We start from the raw sequence: 25,413 nt of genomic DNA, 5'->3' as shown, positions 1-25,413 counted from the left end.
AAAGAATATTAGAAGGAAGAGGGAAGACATTGGAAAGGAATCAATCGATCGAAGGAAGAAAAAAAAGCGGGACATGAAGCTGAAGGAAGGTTGAACGTTTTATCGTTATTATTCATCAGATATTATCGTCGTTAAGGGATTTGTAATCCACGATTGAAAATGATGACGATACTCTTCCTGGGATTATGCCTCTCCGTCTGTCTATCAGGTAATACAAATATTTATTATTATTTTCTATCTACATATTTTCTCATTTTAATATCCGTTTATAATCCGACTTTTATCTTATAACGATTGATATGAGGAAGTAAACAAAATTTAAAATAAAAGAAATGAAATAAAAATAAGTAAATAAATTAAATAAAATAAAAAAGAAAGAATAAATAGTAAAAAGAGTCATACATAGATATATGTATGTGTAATTCAATGAAGTGTTCAACGAATATATATATATATATACATACACCTACATGGTGGAGATTTATCCAAGCGAATATATATATATATACGTTTATCGGAACATCATCGTATTTCGCAGTTTATTACTCCGATAATCGTATAACTCTCTTGTTATTCGCTTTTTAGTGCCGGTAATTAGCCATCGCTTTTGCCGGCACCACGAGCAGATATCCTCTCATTTGGAATATTAACTTACGAACGTTCGATCGAGCTTGGATCTTCTCTCTTTCTCTCTCTCTTTTTCTTTTTTTAATTATTTTTTCATTTACTTTCGTTTTTCCTAGTTTCTTTCTTTTCTATTTTTCTTTTTTTTCATTGAACGCCACCACACCGTTTCTGAATATACCCCGATGCTCCCTTATCCACTAACCCGTAACGACGTCTCCAGTCTATCTCACGAATTTAATTGCTACCAATCACGAGCGATTAACTGCGAGCGTTAAAATATCTCTCTCTCTCTCTCTCTCTCTCTCCTTAACGCCGCTTATTCGTTCTCAGCTGATTCTCATTGGTGTAAACGAAGCGGGGGAAGGATTCTTCCGAGCGTAAAAAGAAAAAAAAAGTAATAATAATAAGAAAAAGGAGAAAAGAAAAGAAAAAAAAAAGAAAACAAATAAAGTAAATAAAAAACAACGGCGACATATTTTCGAAGATTCGAGAAAAGGAACGAAGGAGTCACATCGTCGGCGTGCCTTTAGGGCAATGCATCGGTCCCTTTTCACGAGGCGCGACACATGCGCGTCGTCTCTCTTTATTACGCGACGACTAAAGATAAAAGATAATTTTATCTCGTACACTTCTGGAACACCGTCTACGTCTTTCTCACACTGCTTGTTTCTAAGTTCAAGAGGGGAGGGGGAGGGGATAGATGATGAACGCGATCGTTTTTCGAACAACGAGTTCGCACCTATTTCTTTCTTTTCTTTTTTTTTTTCAATACATTCTTTCTCTCTCTCTCTCTCTTTCTCTCTCTCTCTTTCTGTCTTCATTTACGACAAAAATGGAGTATGAAGTTTAGAAAAAAAAAGAAAAAAATAAAAGCAAAAAAGAAACGTTAAAAGCGATCGGATTTTCTCGTTCCGAGAAAGGTCCTTTACTCGTCCATATTTACGATATATACCAGTTTTAATCCGTATAAACAAATCGTTATTGCTATTCGTTGAAAAACGGAAGAGACAGAATGAGAGAGAGAGAGAGAGAGAGAGAGAGAGAGAGGGAGAGAGAGGTAGAGATAAAGAGATATAGAGAGATATAGAGAGATACAGAGAGATATAGAAAAAGAGAGATAGAAAATAAATTCGCAAAACATGAAGTTCGTACGATCAACACATATCCGAAGTAGAAAAACATTATTTCATTTTAATCAATAACTACATTTTCTATATATGTATATACGTATCTGCACATACACACATCGACTCATACACATACATGTATATATATATATATATACACACATACATAGATCCATTAACGATAGAGAGAAAATTCGTGACTAGTTTCAAATCAGTGGTTTCGTCAAGTCGAACTCGACATTTTCGTGATAGTTCGAATTTTGTTGAATACGTGCGATTAACGGTTTTTGAAATTCTTCCTCCCTTTCATCCCTCTACTCCGTTCTTTCTTCTCTCTCTCTCTTTCTCTCTCTCTCCCCCCCCTATCTCTCTATCTCTTTCGTGCTTCGATAAAAGGGCAGGCGACCCTCGAAGGAAATAACCCGGATTTATATTCCACGCGGGTGGTAATTTCTTCGAGCTTTGCCGGCGTACAAATTTTACGCTCGGCGTATTGAAAGAGTTTAAACGAGTTTTCCCTTTCGTTCTCTCTCTCTCTCTCTCTTTCTCTCTCTTTCTTTCTTTCTTTTTCGTTCTCGTTTTCGTTCTCCTTCCGTGCCTCCTACCTCCTTCCTCCCACTACTAAAATGCGCGAAGCTCGGCCGTGCTTTTGTTCCCGATTTCTGCATCGGAAAGGTCTTTCATTTTGTCATTGAATGTTGAAGCAATATTCGAACTTGCAAACTCCATTACGAACTCGCACTGTTACCTTATTCGCTTTCGTTGTTGGGTCTCGCGACGTAAAGCTGAGTCCTTTCCCCTCTCTTCTCTTTCTCTCCCTCTCTTATTCTCTCTCTCTCTCTCTCTTTTTCTCTATCGCTCTAAGCTTAATAATCGAATCCCATTCACCACGAACCAACGTTCACGACAATTTCACTCTTTCGACGTATCGCTTTTACCAATATTTTAAGGGGGGAAAAAAAAGAAAAAGAAAAAATGTTACGTACATTGTAGGTACATAAGCGAACGCGTGCTCTTGGCAAAATGATTAAATTAAATTTCGCGCCACCTGTAAATCGTCCCAATCCAGACGCGGTTAGACGGCGCCAGCATCGTTCCCACACTTTTTCGAATATCTTCGATTATGGCTTTTTTCTTTCTTTCTTTTTTTCTCTTTTTTTGTTTTCTACAAAGCTTTTTATTTATCTCTAATTCGTATTGAATTCTTACTGTTATTTTAATAAAAAGGTAAAGAATTGTAAGATAAAATGTTTCACGTTAAAACACTCTCTCATCGACAATATTATTTTGTATTAAGATATATCATGTATTATGAACGTTGAAAAATAAAAGGAAAAGGAAAAAAGGAATTTATCAAAAACCATACCAAATAAAATTTATTTGAGTGAATATTTACATTATTAACACGCAAATCTAGTCGATCATTTTGTTTAATAATAAGTACGCTTAATAATATCTATCGTTACATTGTATTTTTTATGTCGACCATTACAACTAAGGATAGATATGTATTGCGCGTATATTTCGTTTCGATTCGAATTAGTTCGTCGAAAGTCAATTGAAAGATGAATTCGGTCGTTCCGTATCTCTTTTCTTCTAATTCTTTTTTCTCCTTTTTCTTTTTCTTAATTTTTTTTCTTCCACGTTAAATGCGTCCAATTATCTCTACGGACGATGACAGTTTCCTTTGAAACTTATTAAACGGAGAGTTCAGATGAACGCAAAGACATAGATCTCTACATCACTCGAGGTACTCATTCGTTCGTTCAGAAGAGTTATCGCACTTTTCTCGTATCTTTCACCACCCACTTGATCTCTGTTTCTTGTCTTTGAGTTTGTTCTCACACTGGTCACACACAACTATTTTGTGTGTGTGTGTGTGTGTATATATATATATATATATATATATATATATAATATTTCCCAGTGGGTGATTTATCTTAATATACTATAGAAAAGGAGACGATTTATACCTATATATATATATATATATATATATATATATATATATATATATATATAAACGTACATGTACGCATAAAGAATTTCATCGATCGACGTAGATAATTTATCCGTTTCATCACGTTTTACTCTAAAAACGTCAAGTGATGCAATACCAGCGAAGAGGCAAATGCGATAGAATAAACGACTTTGATAAGCGTTTAAAGCTTTCGTCGTTCTATCCAAATCGAAATATTCGTATAGAGGAGAAATATACGAAGGAGAAGGGTGTTATGGAGATCAGAGAGAAAGAGAGATAGAGAAACAGAGAGATAGAGAAAGAGAGAGATGCTTGCTTTTTGCGCGTTCACCACAGCTGCGAGCCAGAAGAGACGCGAGGAGCAATATGGCGGCTTCTCTTTTCTCTTTTCACTTCGAACGTCGACGACGTTGTGGAAGATATCGCGAGATTTCTCTCTCTCTTTCTCTCTTTCTCTCTCCCTATTTCTCTCTTTCTATCTCTTTTACTCCTACTTCTTACTCTTACTCTTACTCTCGCTCATTCTAACTCTCTCATTTCGTGCGCCACGGTATAACTACTCTCGGCAGCTTCGCCTCTTTCTTTTGTGTTTTCTCGCTGGTCTAGTGGTTCGACCCGTACTAAATATAGAGGCGTCGCAAGGGTCTGTCCCGTGCTCGTGCTGACGGGTCAGAAGTAACTTGTTGCTATTAGCGGACGAGGGTCGAAAGCGCGGGAGCCGCACTCGCTCTCGCGAAGTTATCTCTTTAAAACGTCACGAAATAGGAATCGTTTGAGAAGACGAAAAAGTGATGAAAAAAGAGAGAGAGAGGAGAGTCTCTCTTTCTCTCTCTCTCTCTCATTCTTCACTTTTTTTTTCTCTTTCTCCTTTTACGTTCGCTATGACATTCCTGCTCGTTCCAACAATTCGTACTGATCGATAACGAACTCCTATTCCTTCGAGGATACCTCATTATTCTTACGTTTTTTCATTAACGAAAGTAATTACTTCTTCGATCGTCCGACACCCATCTTTTTCCCTATCTTTCTTCTTCCTCGTCTTCTTCTTCTTCTTCTTCTTCTTCTTTATCTTCTTTTTTTTTCTGTCTTTTTCCTCCTTTCTCCCTTCTCTCTTTTTTTTTTCTTTTTCTCTTCTTCTTTTTCTTTTTTTTTTAACGATCGCCATTTGTTCGTTACACTAGACTCAAAAGAATCACAGGAGACACCTAAATGCTATAAACCAAGCTCGTTTCGTTAGATAAAGTTTATTGGTATAATAAATTGATATATATACACATATACACACGCGCATACTTCTTTCGTATAATACGTATGAACATTTTGTTCAGAGAAAGAATTTATTTATTTATTTAATTTTTCACGTAAATATTCGAATAAATTACGATTAATATAATGAATATGAACAGATACGAAGAATGACAATTTCGTTTCCCCATCGCGAAATCATAACTTTTTCGATTGATCTCTACAAAAATTGCACCGTAGTTTTATACCGGCGTTTCCATAAAAGCGAACATTTCCTTCGCTCGCAGATCGATTCGTCGTCGTAAAAGTGTCGTCCTACCAACTTCGAATTCAAATATCTATTTATTTTCCTCTATTTTTTTTCTTCTATTTCTTTTTTTCTTTTACTCTCCTTTTATCCTTCCACTTTTATTCGGGTAATAAACTCAAGCAAATCAATTTCGATTTCGATTGTCGTCGACTATAGTTTTAACATGATTTCAACGATCTTCGATATCCGCCATGGCGACGAGAGCAATTAGAAGTTTACAAGAAGAAGGAGGATAAGAGGAAGACTAAGACGAGAATGAAAACGAAAACGAAAATGAAACTGAAGACGAAGAAGAAGAAGACGAAGAAGAAGAAGATGAAGAAGGAGAAGAAGAAGAAGAAGAAGAAGAAGAAGGTTCGCGGCCCAGTTATTTATAACTACCGCGAGAAAAGTTGGAAGTTTCATCACAGTTGGCTCTCGGTATCATCATCCTTAAGAAACCTCCTTCTGAATAACGCATTCGTCGATCCTTTTATCTTGGTCTCTGAAGCGGATTCCTCTTCTTCGTCTTCGTCTTAGCTTTTACAGATAACATACTTTCCTCTTGTTTTCTTCCATTACGAGTGCCTTTGCACGATCGCGTTCTATCGTCGCGCTTGAAGATTTTTCAAGTTTCGTGAGTGCTGAACTTTTACATTTCTCTCTCTTTATCTCTCTCTCTCTCTGTGTCTCTTTGTCTCTTTCTTTCTTTGTCTTTTTTTTTTATTTTCTTTGTGATATATTGACAAAGCGATGAGAATGCGGTAAAGATAATGTTGTATATACTGTGAGTCAGTAACTGTCTCCATCTGGAATGGCTTTTCACTTAATGATCGTCTTAATAAGTGATTCACGCGATTTTACGTTTAAGAGATTTTTCTTTTAAACAAATTTATATTATATATAAAGAGAGAGGAGAGATGAAGAGAGAGAGAGAGAGAGAGGGAGAGAGAGCGTATTTTAAGAAGTTTCCCCTAATCCAATATATTACATCTACTCGGACTCGTATGATGATTTTATGTTAATTTTAGATTATAAAAATATTTATCTCATTTGAATAATAATTCTTTGATGGACGAGTAATATAATATAATTTAATCTCTATACAGAGAAATCAGTATGCGATTTCGAAATATTTTTCTTCCTTCCTGTTTTTTTCTTTCTTCTTTTTTTCATGAGAATGATGACATATTTTGATCGAAAACTTTTCGGTATAACTTATAGTATTTATTCGAAATATTTCCATATAACTTATAGTATTAAATGCTTAGAGTTTTAAACGAGTGTGAGTGTACTTGCATTATACTTGAAGTAAATTCTCAAATTTACTATTAGTATTTAAACTTACTACTACTTATCAAATCGTACGAGCAAAGATCACCAGATATGGAATATATTAGCGTACTTATTTCTTTGTGATTGAAATTTAACTTAAACTACTTTGTCGTCCATCCATTAGACAATTTTCATTTTATTTCTATTTAATATCTATTGTATAAAAAAGATAGAAAAGGTTAGATTATTTTCTTAGAAATTATTATCCTTAATCCATTATCTCGAATCCTTCCAGTTTATTCTGATCGACGGAACAAGGAGAAAATCGCTTTCTCGTTTACAAGGGAAAACCGTACATTTTCATTTTCCGCAATCCCCTCTTGCATTTTCTTCTACTTCTTTTTTTCCTTTCTTTTCTTTTTCTTTTTTTTTTCTTTCCTTCCTTATTTCTCTCTACTTCTTCCCGGTTAACTCTCGGCTGAACGACCCTGCTTTATATTTTTTCTTTTTCTTTTTTCTTTTCTTTTTCTTTTTCTTTTTTCTTCTTCTTCTCCTTCTTTTTTTTCTTCCCGATTCTCACCCTTATTTACGACCGTAATGTTGAGGAACACTGACAGCGAAATGAGTTTGCGTAGGTGTATGTGTTTTCTCTCTCTCTCTCTGTGTATATGTGTATATGTGTTCGTGCGTTTACGCGCGCGTGTTCATATGCATGAGCGTGTGTGCGCCTGCGGATGTGTGTCTGTATGTATACATGTATGTGTATATTTCTGCGAAGAAAAATGTTTCGCATGCGAAACAACTTAATGACACCGATAACGCGACTAATTTATACTCTCGACGAAAGTGTTCGAATCTCGTTTCAACGTGCCTGGAATTCGATTTGCATTCTTCCTCTTCATCCCCCCCCCCCTCCCCGAAAAATAATAAAAAAGAGAGTAAGAGAGAAAGAGAGAGAGAGAGAGAGAGAGAGAGAGAGAGAGAGAGAGAGAGAGAGAGAGAGAGAGAGAGAGAGAGAGAGAAGGGCAAATTGCTATTAAAAATGTATATGAGTATTCTTTTATTTTAATTTTTTTGCCGAGAAGACGATAACTACGTGTATAGCTTTGACGAGTATTGCTCGATTGTAGCAAAAAGATACTCAGTCATTCGAAGCGAATCTCGTTTCGATGTGTCGGTAATTCGACTTGAATATTTTTTAAAATAAAAAAAGAAAGTAATAATAAGAATGATAATAACAATAAGAAAAGATAAAAAATTGTTACTAAATGTATAGTATTATTTCACATAAATTTTTTAAGTAGAACGAAATAATTATCTTGACAAGAGGAATTGCTATTAAAGGTATCGCGTTATTTCGTATAAATTTTTAATAAAACGAAATAATTATTCGAACGAGAATATTGCGAGCTAAAGGCGTCGCATGTTTTTCGCATAAATTTTACATGGAACAAGATAACTATCTTGATTAATATTGTTAGTAAATACGTCGTATCACTTGATACAAATTTTTATTGAAACAAGACGAACGTCTTAAGAAATATTTCTATTAAACTTATAGTATCATTTGATCTGATTTCGTTTTTTTTTTTTTTTGGAGACGAGATAGCTATATTGACTAATTTTTTTTTTTTCTTTAGCGAGTACATTGTATTATATAATATAAAATTTTTAATAGAACTTGACAGCCATATTGACGAAAGTATTGCTGTATCAAATATATCGTATTTATTTTTTTCTTCCGTAGAAAATTGTTCGTAGAAGGATATAATTATCCTGAAAAAAATTTTTAACCAAAAAGCGTCGTATCATTTGATATAAATTTCTTATAGAAGAAATTCAATATATTTATTTTTATCGTAATAACTTTATGGTTAGATCTCAGCAAGAGAAAACATACAGGTCATTCATTGAATCGATTCAAATTACTGAACACATACCGAGCTTTTGATGCTTTACTCTAATTGAGAGCACAGATGGGATTTTGCTCTTCCTATAGAGATATACCAGATGCATGAACGATAAGCTGTGAATTTCTAGGAACTTACATGACCCATGTAAGCGGCCCACGGAAACTGCATTCCTCTCGCGGTACCACGCTGGCTTTTATGGCTTTATCGTTCATCGATTACGAATTTCACCATGTGAATGAGTTCACGAGAAGGACTAAGAGAGAGATAGAGATAGAATTAGAGAAAGATAGACAGACAGATAGATAGATAGATAGAGATAGAGAGAGAGAAAGAGAGAGAGAGAGGATTTTAGTTGATTCGAGCTTCATTTTCGAGTAACACGAGATTTGAGAAGAGAACTAAGCGAATCTCTGTATTATGCATGCCAGATAGAGGAAAGGTTCTCTCTGAACAGAGAAGTAAGTAGAGAGGGAGAGAGAAAGAGAGAGAGAGAGAGAGAGAGAGAGAGGAGGGGAAAGAGAAAGACAGTCACTTTAGAGAAACGCGTTCGAGCCTCGACCTTTCCTGTCTGGAACACTTTCCTAACGTTATTTGCTGGGTGGCTTTCACACGTCAACCGAAATTGTCATTTTCGGTTAAACGTGCTTCCTGCGTTTCGCATGTAAATCGCCTCCAACGAAATTTATTTTTCTTTCAACAGTTAACGCTTGACCGAATTGTTACGTCAAATGAGCTTTATCGCTAATATTTGTAATATTTACAAATGTTTACATACGTTATTATGCTATTTTTATTCAGTATTATAAGAATGAATTTATAATATAATAGAAAGGTTTATTGGTAGTAATGAGAATTTTGTTTTCTTTTTTTCTCTTTTAATCTCGATATCGTTTCTCTTGAATAATTATTTATTCGTTAACGATAATGGGAATAAAATAAATGTTCTTGTGTAATTGTAAGAACCTGTATAATTTACATTTACATAAATACGCATGTGTATATACATATATACGTGTTCTTTATCGCCAAACGTTTAATTACAATTTATAACTCTCTATTAATTTACTTATTATGCGATAATACAAAGTATTTATAAATAACATCGATACGTCCCAGTTATATTGATTTTTTTTCTTTCTTTTTTTATATCCCTCCTTTTTTCTTTAATTTCGTTTTCTTACTTCTCCCTTTATGCTTTCTTTTTCTCTTTTTTAATTATGTTTTTATTCTTCTTTTTTTTCTTTTTTTTGTTCTGGTCGATAGCCATTAAGGATCGAAAGATCATTAGTCAAAGGTCGAAGAAGGATCGTTAGTACACTAGAAGTAGCCGCATACACAATCGCTCGTTAATTTACTCTTCTACCATTCGAATTAACGAAGTCGCCGAGAAGTGGATGCACGCGTTTGATCAAATACAAACTTGAGTTCCACTCTCGGGAGTTTCAGGAAGGTAGGAATAACACGAGGCACCGAGCCATGTCGACGTCGAAGAAAAATGGTGAACGTCGAAGAAAAATGTTGGAATTTCTAGAGCCACGCGCCATGACGTCGCGCACGAAACTTACTATCCCCTTGGACTAGAGTCGGTTTGCTGTGTCGGAGAGTTGAGGGGAGAGACGAAGTAGATATATTAACGATGCTAAAGGACGAGAAAAAATATCTACTCTATTTAGCAGCTAGCTATTATTAAAAAATAATTGACGTTTAACATTTTTTCCTTCAACATTCGTTTAACATTTAAAATATTTAAAAAATTTATTCGACGATATCGACGATTGACCACGTTCTAATTTTTTTCTTTCTTCTTTCTTCCCCCCCCTTTTTTTTCTTTTTCTTTTTCCTCTTCGAAGCACTCCAAGCATTTATCTATAATTTAATCATATTAAAAATGATACATCGAAAGTTCTGGTATTATTTATATCATAGATATTATATAGTATATTTTATTAATTTTGTTTTGTTTTGTTTTCTTTTTTTTTTTTTTGAAGGAAGTGAGGTGTCTTGATCGGCTATAATTTAATTTTTTTTCTTTGTTTATACAACAATTATATATCGCGAAAATTATGGTATTACTTGTATTAGTACGTATAATATAATTACGCTATATTATCTCGAATAATATTTTTTCGACATATTTAAAACGTTTACTCGATGATATATATCGACGATTACTTTATAATCTAATTTAATTTTTTTTCGTATCTAATATAAAATTATATTATTAGATATACGTATGCTAATTTAATTACACCATAGGGAGTATAACTTTGTATTAAAAAAAAAAAAAAATAAAAAAAAAAAAAGAAAAGAAAAGAAAGGGAGCAAAATTTATATACGATTTTATAGAAGATAAAACAATAATTCTTTTTCATTCTTTTTTTCCGCTTCTTCTTCTTTTTTTTTTTTTTTTAATCAAAGAGCAATTAAACTAAAAGTACTTAGAAGTATATATCGCGAAATTGGGAAGATTTTCTCGTTGAGAGTAATTTAGACGAAGGTAGGAGTAAGTATTGGAACAGATCGAAACTCATGCGGTTAATTAGCTTTCGAAACGTTCGATGTGTACCCTATAGGTACACTTCGATCGTATTGGGTTTCAGGCCTAGTTTCGTGCCTGTCGTTTGGATGAAAACACCCCGTTAGAGATTCGTAATACGCACGAACGATCACCGTAACGACGTACGAACGACCGGTTAGGAGATTGAATAGTCGCGAAATCGCGATAGGAGTGGACTGAGGGCGGTTCTCGAGGAACACGTAAACGAGTCACTATGTATGTTCTATATATACAGATAATGCGTGTATGTATGTATATATATATATATATATATATATATATATATATATATATATATGTACATACACATGTAGGTAGTACATACAACATGTATTATACTTGTTAGGTACCTACGCGTTTCTACCTACGATGATCATCGCCGGACACGACGATTAGACAAATTGTAAGCTTCCAGTTCGATCGACTTTCACTCAACTCGAAATAGAGAGAAAAAAGGAGAGAGAGAGAAAGAGAAAGAGAGAGAAGACATTATCTCCTTCGTATCGCCATTTAAAACGAAGAAAATCGTACAACTCGCTAGTATCATTCGTGCTAATCCGATAGATCCTAATTTTGTAGTCAGTCAACGATTAGTAATTTCATCTACGTAACATGTTTTTTTTCTTTTTTTTCCTCTTGTTTTTTCTTTCTTCTCTCGGTCATCATTTTACATAAATATAGGTACTTAGGTACTATTTGAAATATTGTGAAATGTAATTACGCGATCATTGCGTATTTATTATGTCGAACGATGTTTTTTTTTTTTTTTTCTTTCTTTTTCCTCATTCTTTCCTTTTTTCTTTTCTCTTTAAGAAAAGATTTTCGATCGTAGCAACATCGATTAACTATTACCGATACGTTATTAACGTCAAATGCATAATAAGAGATATCACCATACGGATAAGTATTGAGAAGAAAACTGGTATTCGATCGACTAGTTGGTTTTGAAGGAAAAACGGGGAAAAGAGAGACCAAAGAAAAAAAAAGAATAAAGAAAAGAAAAGAAAAAGAAAAAGGAAAATACGAAGAAGGAAAAAATAAAAAAAGAAAATAAAAGAAAAGGAAAAAAAAAAATAAAGAAGAAATGAAACGTTGGAAGCCGTAAACTCGCTACTTCCTATCGTGACTACTAGTATCATGACTTAATCCCGACGTACAATTAGATCTCCGTGAAAAGATATCGTTGTCGTAGATTCTTGCCAACCTATAATCAGACAAGGCGATCGGTTACACCCTTTATGCGGTCAGCCGGTCACTGATGTAAATGTTACAAATGTAATAGATCGGAAATACATATAGATATGCCAATTCGAATTCGAAATAAATAAACATTTGTGTGTGTATGTGTGTGTATTTTATTAGATTCGGCATAATGATCAAGTGTTTTCATAAAATATGCAATAACTTTTTTATCTCTTTTTTATTTTTATTTTTATCTTTTTTTTTTATTTTCATCGTTATCGACGAAACGAGGAAAAGATAATATTCGTTCGCGATATATCGGAATTTTTCATTCGTTCGTTTTGTATCAATGAACAAGTTGTCAGGATAGGAATGCGCGTACGATGATAACTCTAGGTATGTACGTAGGTATGCCGTATATAAATTGGATTAATCATCTCGATAATATCTTTTTCGTTTGGTATACCAATCGAGAACTTATTGCATTAAATGGGGATATTGTTACGATATCGATCGATTTGATTTCGAACGAGATTTCTCGATGAATCGTTCAAAGTTCCATTTTGATGTCCTCGAATTTCTTTATATATATATATGTGTGTGTGTGTATGTGTATATATATATATATATCGATTGTACAGAATAAAATACATTTTGTAATTATAAATCGCTCGGAAAAGATATTAATTACACAACAATCCGTTTATTTTACCATTATTATCATTAATTTCTGGGATTGTTAAATGTAAAGCTTTATTTATTTGTCAGATTTTAATATATATTCGATGCAATATCGCGTGCTTATTCAATACTAATATATTTTATATACACACACACAAATATATATGTGTATATATATATATATATATATATATGTATGTATATATTCGTATAGAAAAGGGTTCGAATTTAATGGCGGATTTGAACCTTTCGAGAGAAATGATTTTGTACGATGGAGATTGATCGGATTTCGTAAAAAGAATTGACCAGGATGAAAAGGATATAGAGGAGGATAGAAAAATAAATAAACAGAGAAAGAAAAATAGATGAAGAGGAAAAAAGAGAGACAGATAGACAGAAAGAGATGGGAGGAGGGGAAGGGTTAGATAGAAAGTTCGACTTTTTTTTAACGAATTCATCTCGATCAGGAAGGGTGACTCATTGTTTCGTGCCATCCACCCAGCGATATGCAAATAATACGGGAGAGAGACCACAGCTAAATCCGATTGGCGGCGATGTGCATGCGATTTTGTGGTCGGTGATATCCGCCACCCACACGATAGCGAAAGGAAAACCGGACCGTTGTTAGTGTGCAATGGATTAGTCAGATTCATTGATATGTAGGTACCTACATATGAGAAACTGATTAACGATTCACCGTTCATAAATCTCTCTCTCTCTCTCTCTCTCTTTTTCTCTTTCTCGTTCTCTCTCATACGCACGTATATATATACATACAAATGAATAGGCACTCACATATTTTTTTAACAACGTATATATCTACTTACTTATATATTATTCTTTTAAGATGATCATATTTTTGTATCATAAAATTTTGCTTTTTATCGTTCGATATTATTATAATAACGTGCTTGGAACTCTAGCGATAAAAAATGTATCGTCGGAGTTGATTTTTCTTAAGGTAAAAATTTTTTATATCGATTTTTTCATCTTTTAGAAAGAAAGAGAGAGAGAGAGAGAGAGAGAGAGAGAGAGAGAGAGAGAGAGAGAGAGAGAGAGAAAGAGAGGGAGTCTTGATTATATTCAAGAAATAAAGTGAACTTTCTTTCTTTCTTTCTCCTCTCTCTCTCTTTTTCTCATTCTCTTCTTTCTCTCTTTTTCTTTTTCTTTCGATTTTATCGTAACTTGGGTTTATAGAAAAAAATTTTCAACCATATAAGAAGCTTTGAATAATCATCAAAGGACTCGTATATAAAAGACGTAACCGGCAGTCTCGATGTATAGAAAAACCAACGGGAAAAGTTGGTTTATTAAAAAAAAAGAGAGAAAGAAAAAAAAAGCTGGGAAAAAAAAAGAAAGAGAGAAAGAAAAGTCGGTATCAGAGAGCTGACCTGTTAAATCGTTTACAAAAGGAAAAGGTAAAGTGGAAAGGACTATATTTGAGAGCGAAGCGTAAAAAGGTAATTTAAAGTTTCGCGCATCGTTCTCTCTCCCTTAGTATACACATTCTCATGGAGCTAACGTTTTCAAGTCGCAGGAACCTTACGGCTATTTCGTAGTGCGAATGAACGAGTTACGATCGACTTGTAGAGAAAAAGTGAGAAAGGGAGAGAAAGAGAGAGGTTAAGGTACAAAGGTTCACACGATAAATGAAAGAAACAAGAAAAAAGTCAGATCGTTTTGATGTAAAAAGAAATGAAAAGGAGAAATAAATGAAGAAAAAAAAAGGAATAAAGAAGGACGAAAGAAGAGAGAGAGAGAGAGAAAGAGAGAGAGAGAGAGAGAAAGAGAAATATATAGATTAACCTATAAAGATGTGTAATTTTGAAGTTATACATATATACTTAAGTATTATATATAGATATATGATATGTATGTATGTATATCTGTATCTTTTTTTTAATCTTATCTCATTTTATCGATGATGAAATTATTTATTAGATTATATATATATATATATACAAATTCTGAACCTTTTTTCTTTCTTCTTCTTCTTCTGTTTCTTTTCTTTTTTTTCTCTCTCTCTCTATTTTTTTTTTTAAATCTCGGTTATACTTAGTTATATTCTCTTATAGCGTTATACTTTCTTTTTTTTCTTTTTTCTTCACTTATTTTTTTTCTTCCTTTCTTTTTACGCCAAGACGATGTGGTTTTCTTCTTTATAATATATATATATACTACATATATAAACCGGTTGTGAAAATTTTTATTTCGAAAAGCCGACATACTTTCGAGCAAAAATCGTTCGGGCAAAATCTTAAAGGAGATGAGTAAGGATGATGGGTGGGAAGTGGAGGATAATATTATGGCATATTCATTCTTTCTTTTTTAAATAGAAAATAGCAACATATTCTACGTAAAAAGAAAAACAACAAAAAAAAAAAAAAAAGAAAGAAAGGAAAAAGAACCAACTGATCTACGAAATATTTTTTTATACCGTAGAGCCCCGAGAAAAAAAAGATCGGTCAATGGAGGAGTTACGAAAAAGAAGAGAAAAAAGGAAAATGAAAAAGAAATGAAAAGAAAAAGGAGAAAAAAAAGAAAAACGAAAAAAGAGAAAAAGAGAAACGTTCTTGTTTGAAGGAGAACCAAGAGAAATACCAACGCGTGCGTATTCGCGAACATACAGCGAAGCGTATAATTAACAATTTTCCTCCTTTTGTTCTCTCGAGACGAGAGGCGCCGCTCGGCTTGGCATGGCTTGGCCTGGCTTGGCTTAGCTTGGCTTGGCTTGGCTTGGCTTGGCTTGGCTTGGCTTGGCTTGGCTTGGCTTGGCTTGGCTTGGGCTTGGACTATGGCTATGGCTATGGCTATGGCTATGGCTATGGCTATAGCTATGGCTATGGCTATGGTTCGGCTCGGCTCAACGTCGCGAAAAGCGTCCCGACGCTCCGTGGTAATTGAACGGAAGGAGTAGGAAACATACACGAGAGAGAATAGAGTTTGTGTGGTGTGAATGAGATGGACTTAACGAGAGTACCTAGAAAAAGAGAAAGAGAGAAAGAGAGAGGGAGATTTAAAGAGAGTATTAAATAGAGAGAGATGAATGGATAAATAAATAAATAGAATATTGTACAGCGAATATAAAGTATTTTTAATGTTGTATATAGTATATATGGGTATAGTTAAATAGTGATAGTTAAATATAATTATCGAATTATGATATTATAGATTAGTTTTTTTTTTGTTTCTTTATATATATATATATATATATATATATATATTAAACGAACATACCACGAACAACCAATTGAATTATTAATAAAATTCGATTGATTTGTTAATGAACTAGTTTATAATCGATGATAGAATAAAGAATTAATAATGACTATTCTTTCTCTTTTTTTTTAATATATATATCAAACGAAATTACTTCAATTGATTAAGATAGTTAAGCAGATAGAACATTGCGCAATAAAAATAATTATCTAATTCCAATATTATCATCTATTTATGATAGATGAGACAATGTAGAGTTAACAACGATTATTCTTTCTTTCCTTTTTTTATCCTTTTCTTTTTTTTGTTATATTAGATAAACTTACGGCAATTGACCCAGAAAAGTACTTGTGATTGAATGAAAGAGATAGAGAGAGAAAGAGATAGAGAGATAGAGAGAAAGAGAGAAAGAGAGAGAAAGAAAACACTTTTGCTTTTGCCCTCGTAAAGCTTTTTCACGAGTGCTTTTTCTGCCTTGCTTTTCTAACTGGAATAAAGGAACTTGTGTGTAAGTACGTACGTAGGTATACACGTTCATACGAGTTGAATTATCGAGCAATGCGATTTAATGGCCACTACGGACTCAGGAGCTATACTAAAGGGAGTGAGAAAAAGAGAAAGAGAGAGAGAGAGAGAGAGAGAGAGAGAGAGAGAGAGAGAGAGAGAAAGAGGGAGAAGGAGAGAAAAAGTGACGTGGTTTAGAAACGAAGGGAACACTATGCTCTCGATCATGGCCGTCTAATCGAGATTACGGAAACTTCCAATAGGGAAAAGCTTTTCGTTCATAGCAAAACGACTTTCTTACGATATTACGATTTTTCCATTTATAGGACGAACTTTCGACAATGATAGATCATTGCTTTTTCGTAACATTAAGTTTGCACAGATCAAGTGTCATGGTCTTTTCTTTTTTCTTCTTCTTTTTCTTCTTTTTTTTGCATTTTTTTTTTTTTTTAATTATTTCATTATCGTCAATACGCATCTTTTTCTTCCTCTTTTTATTTTTGTTTTGCAATTTTCAATTTTCGCGTCTAACAAATCGCGACGTTTCGATGTTATTAACAATGACAGATCGTTTCTATTTCGAAATTGTAAAATGTTAAGTTTTATCTGATAAAAGTGAGTGATAATTTTTTCTAGATAGATATTTATTATTATTATTATTATTATTATTACTATTATTATTGTTGTTGTTGTTGATAAATTGACGAATTTTCTTTTAATCAAGTTTGATAATGGCAAAGGATCCATCTAACAATATTTTTGTTCATCTTTGTTTCTTTTTTTATATAAATCGATGGAAATATTAGAATTGTAACACGTCGAATTCGTGCTTGTTATATATAAATTTATGATTTGATCCACATACGTAAAATCAATATATACGGTTATTATTTATATACCTATATTTTTGCACGTAATAGCTACTAAGTAAGTGGTATCTTGTTCAAAATAAATGTTTAATCTCTTTCGTACGAGAAGTTAAAATCTTCTTGTAGTGGAGTGAATACAAATATACGTCTATAAATCGTCGGATTATAATTCCCTATCTCCACTCGTATACGAACATATTCGTATATATGTATATGTAATAAATTACATAATCGTTTATCTTTCGTGACTTTTTGTTTTATTCCTTTTTAAAAATGGCGTTAGTTGTCGTTTAGAATCTCTTTTTTTCTCTCTCGCTTTCTTTTTTCCTTTTTTATAATATTTTCAAGAGACGAACGATAAACGCTTGGAATTTAACATTTTAGTAGTGGACGAAGCATTCGGTATCTTTCACGCGAATATTAGCCGCAAAATTTTGCTCGTACGCTTTAACACAGGATTTTATTCCTCTCATTTTTCGCGATATAACAGGCGAACGTGTGCATTAACGTACACGTAATAAGCATTTAAACGGGCAGCACGTTATAAAATTTATGAAACTCTAATTTTTCGAAACGCCCGTCTCGAGCTTAATCGTGCCAACGTGTGTTTCCTTAATTACGTATCTCTTTCTCTTTCTCTCTTTCTCTCTATCGTTAAAGGGAACGTAGAGATTTGAACATCGAAGTAAAAACAAAAAAAAAAAAAAATAAAGAGAAAAAAGAAATAAACAAACAAACACATTTAAAACGAGAGAAGTGGTAACTTTATCATCGTAAGTATGATGAGAGATAAGATATTTTTTATTGAGCTTAAGTAGATTTTTTTTAAACAGAATGAATGATACAGAGAGAGAAAGAGAGAGAGAGAGAGAAAGAAAGTGAGAGAAAAGAGAGAAAGAGAGTGAGATAGAGAAGTAAAGAGAGATAGAAAAGGTTCGTCAAAGTTGTATAACGTGGGCTCGTCGATTTTATTGCGATTTTTTGAACGATGTAGGGTATAAAACAAAAAAGGCTTCTAAAACGCTAGCAATTGAGTGTGACGGTAAATGGTGAATTGGAATTGGACGAGATGTAAAAAGGGAAAGAGAAAGAGAAAGAGAGAGACAGAGAGAGAGAGAGAGAGAGAGAGAGAGAGAGAGAGAGAGAGAGAGAGAGAGCTGGTCTATCAATTAAATTCGGCTGACTAATTCAACGCGATCAAGCTTTTAACTCGGTCGTTAAACTTACCTACGATTCTTCTCTCTCTTTTTTCTCTTCGTTCTATTCCACCCTCTCCCGCTCTTTTTTCTTTCCATTTCTTTCATTATTTTTTAAATGTACATATCCGTGTGTGTGTGTATGTACGTATCTATGTAATTCTTTTTTTTCGTGTCAGCGCGTTATCTCTCGTTTCGTCCTATTGCATACGTTTACACCTTTATATCTATGAATGAACATTATATATAAATATATATATATATTATAGAGTACTTATTATACTATACTATCATGTATAATATATATGTACACACATGTACTTATTATATTATACTATTTATATATTTTATATATATATATATGTATACGTATGTGTTAAATATACGAATACATGCATACAAATAGGTACATATATACGTACGTACCTACGTACATAACGTATTCGAAAAAACGTGTTCTGGGTATTACGTTTTGATTACGAAACTTTTAAAACGGTCCTTTTTATTTTTCAAGCGTACCATTTAACCCCGAGATTTTTTTTCTCTATTTTTTTTTCTTTCTTTCATTCTTTCTTTTTCCCCTGATGCACGCGCAAACGTTTTAGTATAGTCTTTCTTTCGTCCTTTTATTTTTTTTTTCATTTTACTTTTTTTTTCGTTCTCTCTCTCTCTCTCTGTCTTTCTTTCTTTCTTTCTCTTTTTCTCTCGATTGATTTACGAGGACCGACATTAATCCTCATAAAGAGTAATAACACCATTGGCATCTTTGTATTTCTCTTTCTGTGGACCACACACGTTTGACTATTTCTCTTTCCATTTCTTTTTTCCTTTTTCATTTTCATTTAATTTCATCCTCGAATTTCTTTCTTTCTTTCTTTCTTTCTTTGTTTCCTTCTTTCTTTACTTTTCTTCTTTCTTTTTCCTTTTTATCTTTTTACTCCGCTCTTTAGCGTTTCAAGCGGGCCAATTAACAATTTATCATTCAGAAAATTCCGACTCCAATTTTCTACTTTGAAACGTTTTATCTTTGGATTTCTCTCGTCATATTAATTCTTTTCCCTCATTCGTGATTTATACCACCAACTGAGAGATGTCGTTCAATGAACATTTTTCTCTTTATCTCTACTCTTAATTTTTCTTATTTACTTTCTTTATAGGTCAGATCTTTATATATATATATATATATGGAATGGTCTAATAAGTAAGACCATCTAAATATCTCATGAAATTATAATGATGCAAAAAATATTTTTTACTTAATATGAATGTTATCAAACGATCAACGTACGGCAAGAATATTTCTTTTTTATCAAATATCATTGATATATTTTTGCATACAACTATATATATATTTTTTTTATTGCAGCTGATTAAAGAAATACGTTCTGACATATATAACACAACTTTGAAACGATCTTGAAATCTTCGAAAAGAAAAATTTTACGTAAAATTTACTGAATCAGGCTCTAATGAGATCGCAAGAGAAAAATGCTTTTAAAAAAATGATCCTTAAAAAAAAAATATCCCTAACGTATATCGATCATTTGATACCGTTTATATTACGTAAAAAAAAAAAAAGAAAATTGTTCATTATCATGACAAAATTCTAACGAGATATTTAAATGGGTTTGCTTAAACGGGTCACCCTGTTTATACATATTCATAAATGAAATCAAGTGCGAAATCAAAGAAATTATTTTCGATCGGTAATCGATAGATCGTGTTAATAAATGTATCATTTTTTTTTTTCAATGTATCGTATTAATAGAGAAGTACGATCGATAGATGACGAATATAGGTAATATTGGTTAGTCAAAGATTAGAAATTTCGAAGGAAATTTAGATCATCAAAGGGCCTTCACTTTAGGCCTTCAGGATTGAGGAAGGTAGATAGGTAGGTAGATAGGTAGGTAGGTAGGTACGTATGACCAGCGAAGCGGACATTAATCGAATGGATAATTTGTACGGTTCGTGTGATCCGGATCCATAATTACCACTGTCTCCGAGTCGTGATGACGAAGGGATTATGGCCAGCGAATCGTCAATCAGTGTACACGTAACAGTATGTACGAGCGTGCATATGTACGTTCGTGTAAGTAACACATGCATATTTAGTTCGTGTAGATATATCACTGAATATTCGTTGAAATCTCATCGTAACAAAGTGATACGTGTTAATAATCGAGAATTCGATTCCTATAGGTTTTTAATGGACGTTTTAAATTGAGGGAATATAATATGAAGCGTAGGAAGGTAAATTAATGATTTAAAAAAGAAAAAGAGAAAAAAGAAAAAAAAAAGAATGAGAAATAAATGTATGACAAATGAAAATACTCGGATGAAATTGTGAAGATCTAGTAATATCACTGTCGAGGAAAATCTGCTGATAATTATTGTTTTCTTTCTCTCTCTCTCTCTCTTTTTTGTTGTTGTTTTTTTTTTAAATGAATTTTTATATGCAAGTGATCGTAGAAACAAAAATGAAGCTGGTATTAATTATTGCATTTCGTAGTTTGTAATTTTCTCTATGTATGGTATCGGTAACACGACAAATTGGATTCGAAAAGAGAGAGAGAAAGAGAGAGATTCGTAAATGTAAACTTTCGTGAAAAACAATTTGCATAAAATTGTACAAATGTAGATATTAACATATATTAACATATATATTGGTACGTTGTTATCACAGTCCTCTTATTAATTTTCTCGTTGTTTGTTTTAGTTCGTAAAGATCGTTGAAGTCACCACCGGGCGTAGATAGGAAAAAGGGTGGGGGTGAGAAATAGGGGAGGATGAGAAGGGGAAGTGGTTATTAATTCGACGAGTTTCCAAGTTCACGTAAATTAATGCCAAACGATTTCATCGGGACGGGTCTCGTTGATTGGCCACTTGCGAAAAGAAAATTTCTAGGCCAGTATGGCAATTTAAAAAAGTAAACGAGCAAATATATAATTCTGAATTCTCTCTCTCTCTCTCTCTCTCTGTATGTGTGTGTGTGTGTGTGTGTGTATGGCTCGACTGTTCAACTCGCTCGCTCGTATGATACTGATAGATGAGCTCAATTAGTCACTTGTCGTATAATCTCTGCCGGAAGATAATCCGTTATCTTGAAATATCCTAGGAACGAGAAGGTCTTTTGCTTCCCTTTATATATGTGTGTGTGTGTATTTAGATATGTATATACCTACACTGATATGTGCATCTGTATGAGAGAGAAAAAACAAAGCATATAATCCCCTTACGTATCTCCCCGAGGAGAGAAATATATTTAATTTGCGAAGATTGAAAAAGAAGATACAGTGAGAACACAAAAATCTACTCTCATCTTATTATCTAATAGGTGCACTTAACGTTAAGGGGTTACAAACACTTAGATAATTTTACATTGGAAGGTCAATTTTTTTTTTTTTTATTATTTCTTTCTTTTTTTTGTTCCTCTTCTCTCCTTTTCCTTTTTTTTTGCTTTCTTTTTTTTCTAAGCACGTGATTCTTAACTTTTATTAATAAAAAAAAAAAAATTGAGATAATGATAATAATAATAAATCGCGTAAAGTTAAACGCGCGTAAATTAACGTAAGAGTAATATTTTTTTTTAAGGAGTATTTTTCTGAAACGTAAACGTTAAATAAAAACTATCCATTATCGGCGTCGAACAATAGGGGAGTGTAAAATAAAAAAATAATATTGCGTCTCCTCGGGGGAGTATTATCAAAAATGAAAAGATGAAAAAAAAAAAAGAAAATAATAGGAAGCTCTTAAAACAGTGCATTGAAAAAAGAAAACCAATCCTTCGTGAAACCGATTTTCAATACCACTTTCGTTTAATTAAAAAAAATATGAGCGATTGAATTTACCACAGGATTTTCGATGAAAGATTTCAATGATTAAAGAAAAAAAAAAGAAAAAAAAGAAAAAAAAAGAAAAAAAAAGAAGAGAGAAAGGGAAAGAATGAACGATGCCTTTTAAAAAATAACAAGGACTAGGTAATGACGTGAGAAACAATTCTGACGAATTTCATTTAAAATGTTCATGAAAATATCATTGACATCAATTTGTTAAATACACTTTTCAGAAAACAATAGTTTAAGCTCTAAAATGAAACGCAACGTCTAATCCTGAAGAATCGATTTCAAGCAAGCATATATCTTCATCAATTTTTGATCACATTTTCCGAGAATATAATACTGTCGAACAAAAATATTTCGGAAAAATCGTAATTCTTTGTTTTAATTTTAACTTTCTAGAGAAATATATAACTCCGCTCGGACTATTTGCGTTGTTAGTGTCGAAAGAATGCTTCTTTTCTTTTCTTTCTTTTCTTCGTGTCAAAATCAAGTAAAATTTCATCTTCTTTTTCTCGAAAAACTATTATAATTGTTCGTAAAAAGATTCGTTCGATTCGATCTATCAGATATAGGAATAGAAGATGGTAGAACGTACAACGGAATATATTTTGTTTTAGAATAATTTTAATTTCGTTAAGATTAGAACTTGGATTAGAGCCAGAGGGGAAGTACATACGTTGCATTGGGTCATCGTGCCAATGTACCGTTTTAATACGTGACAAATGTCGTTTGATTGTTTCATTATACAGGGTGATTCATTTAAACTGGCATTAAAGCGTATCGGATAATCGTTAATAGGATATTTAAATGTAACATTAATCGCGATATTTTTACTGAGAAAGTAAGAAAAGTTTTTATATTCGACAAGATAAAAAGTCAGGAGTTAAAATACTCCATCGAACTTTCTTACACGACAGGTGTCAAATGGGTACCTGCGGTTGAAACTTCGTCGATATGATAATATAAAGTTTGTTTGCAAGAGACAGAGACAAAGAGAGAGAGAGAGAGAGAGGGAGAGAGAGAGAAAGAAAGAAAAATAACTCGTATCTCACGGTCCTTGTCATCGTCTGCTCTTTACTCTGACCGACGTTCGATCTAAAAACCAAAAAGAGTTATTCTCGGAAATATATGAAAATATTTGCCATACTTTTACTACTATACTACTATACTATAAGGGAAAATATATTCCAGAGAAAATAAAATGCATTTTTCCGAGATCGGGAAAAATGACAAAAAAAAAAAAGAGAAAGAAATAAGAAAAAGAAAAAAAGGAGAAGAGAAAAGAAGAAAAAAGAAAAAGAAGAAAAAAGAAATACGTGGATAGGTAGATACCTATATATTTTGTAATCGTTGAACGAAATAGATTGAAATCGCAAATTTGTCGTTTTTCTATCGAGGAGAAAATTGATTTTTCAAATTAATTTCACTAGCCGTCCAGGCAAAGCACGCGCGTGTTCAGGCGCATAAAAGAGAAAGAGGAAGGGGAGAGAGAGAGAGAGAGAGAGAGAGAGAGAGAGAGAGAGAGAGAGAGAGAGAGAGAGAGAGAGCTTGTTATAAAACGTACAAAGCGTACATAGGTACATATCTGAATGCGTTTGTGCAAAGAAAAAAAAGTGATGTTTGTGGATTGAAACATCGATGAGAAAATTTTTAACTATTGTATATTATCTCGTATTGAAAAAGAATAAGACTCGAAAACAAGCAAAGGTCTGTGTTAACAAGGAAGTCGTATAAATAAGCCATGAATGGAAAAAAACTGGATTAATATATATATATATATGTGTGTGTGTGTGTATCTATATATATATCTTTTTACAAATCGACAGTAACGTAAATATCGTGGTTCAGTGAACGATGCTACGAAGAGCAGAGTGTTTCAGTTCCCTTAGGAAATACCACTCGTCAGAAGATACATTGAGATGTCCATGAATCCAACGAGTAGTTTCCGATCAAGAACAAAGTTATATATACATACATACATACATACATACATACATACATATATATATATATATATATATATATATATATATATAATATATATATGTACATACGTATTTTCTCTTTTTTATTTAAACTTTATAAAGATAGATTAATCTGTATTAAGTTAATTATAAAAGAAGGAAAAAGAAAGAAAAAAAAAAAGAGAAATGAAAGAAAAAGAAAGAGAAATGTCGATAAAGTAAAGCGCAAGTAAACGAATAATTAATAACCAATGCGGTTATATACACACTTGCATGTATGTACGTTTCACGAACGTTCAATTTTCACTTTGATACATCAACCAAAATCGTCAAACATTTTCGCAAGTTTGTCGCACCTGTCATTAGAGATTTGACTAATAAACTTTTCGTCTATCAAGAACGTTTCGCGATCATTACGACTTCCATTAACGACTATTTCGACGGTAATAAATTTGAAAGAGAGAGAGACAGAGATAGAGACACAGAGAGAGAGAGAGAGAGAGAGAGAGAGAGAGAGAGAGAGAGAGAGAGAGAGAGAGAGAGAGAGAGAGAGAGATGGAGGGGAATGCAAAACCGCAGGGAAATGCACGCGCGTTTGCGCTTTTCACGAAATTCCATTTTCACTCTTTCTTTCTCTCTCTCTCTCTCGTTCACTTTTTCTCTCTTCTTCTCATTCTTCTTCTCTCTTTCTCTCCCCCTCTCTCTCTCTTTCTCTTTCTATTTCTCTCTTTCCAAAATACTTTAAAAGTTTGATCGCATCGTCGAAACAATTTAACTGGCACGGTTAACGAGGCGGCTTTGTGTTGATCTGACAATAGAAAGGGTCGAAAGTTTTCCTGGCGAATCGTGATTATGTGCCAGCGATTTGGGGAGGAGAAAAAAGAGGGAAAGAGAGAGAGGAGAGAGAGAGAGAGAGAGAGAAGGTACGATTCGTTGATTTCA

General features: G+C 33.1%; 1 protein-coding gene across 2 annotated transcripts in view; it reads left to right on the top strand.

Annotated features, from left to right (window-relative positions):
* LOC127062538 (fibrillin-1) overlaps nucleotides 1-25,413 on the top strand; it is a 130,336-nt gene that overhangs the window by 2,325 nt on the left and 102,598 nt on the right. For both annotated transcript variants that reach the window (XM_050990968.1, XM_050990969.1), the window contains one exon: nucleotides 5-208. In XM_050990968.1, coding sequence (XP_050846925.1) covers nucleotides 160-208 — 49 coding nt within the window. In that variant the 5' untranslated portion in view covers nucleotides 5-159. The remainder of the gene's footprint in view (nucleotides 1-4; nucleotides 209-25,413) is intronic.

The sequence above is a fragment of the Vespula vulgaris genome, chromosome 3, assembly GCF_905475345.1.
Source record: "Vespula vulgaris chromosome 3, iyVesVulg1.1, whole genome shotgun sequence".
Classification (NCBI taxonomy): Eukaryota; Metazoa; Arthropoda; class Insecta; order Hymenoptera; family Vespidae; genus Vespula; species Vespula vulgaris.
Note: the sequence above shows the minus strand (reverse complement) of the source record. Positions and strands in the feature narration are given on the sequence as shown.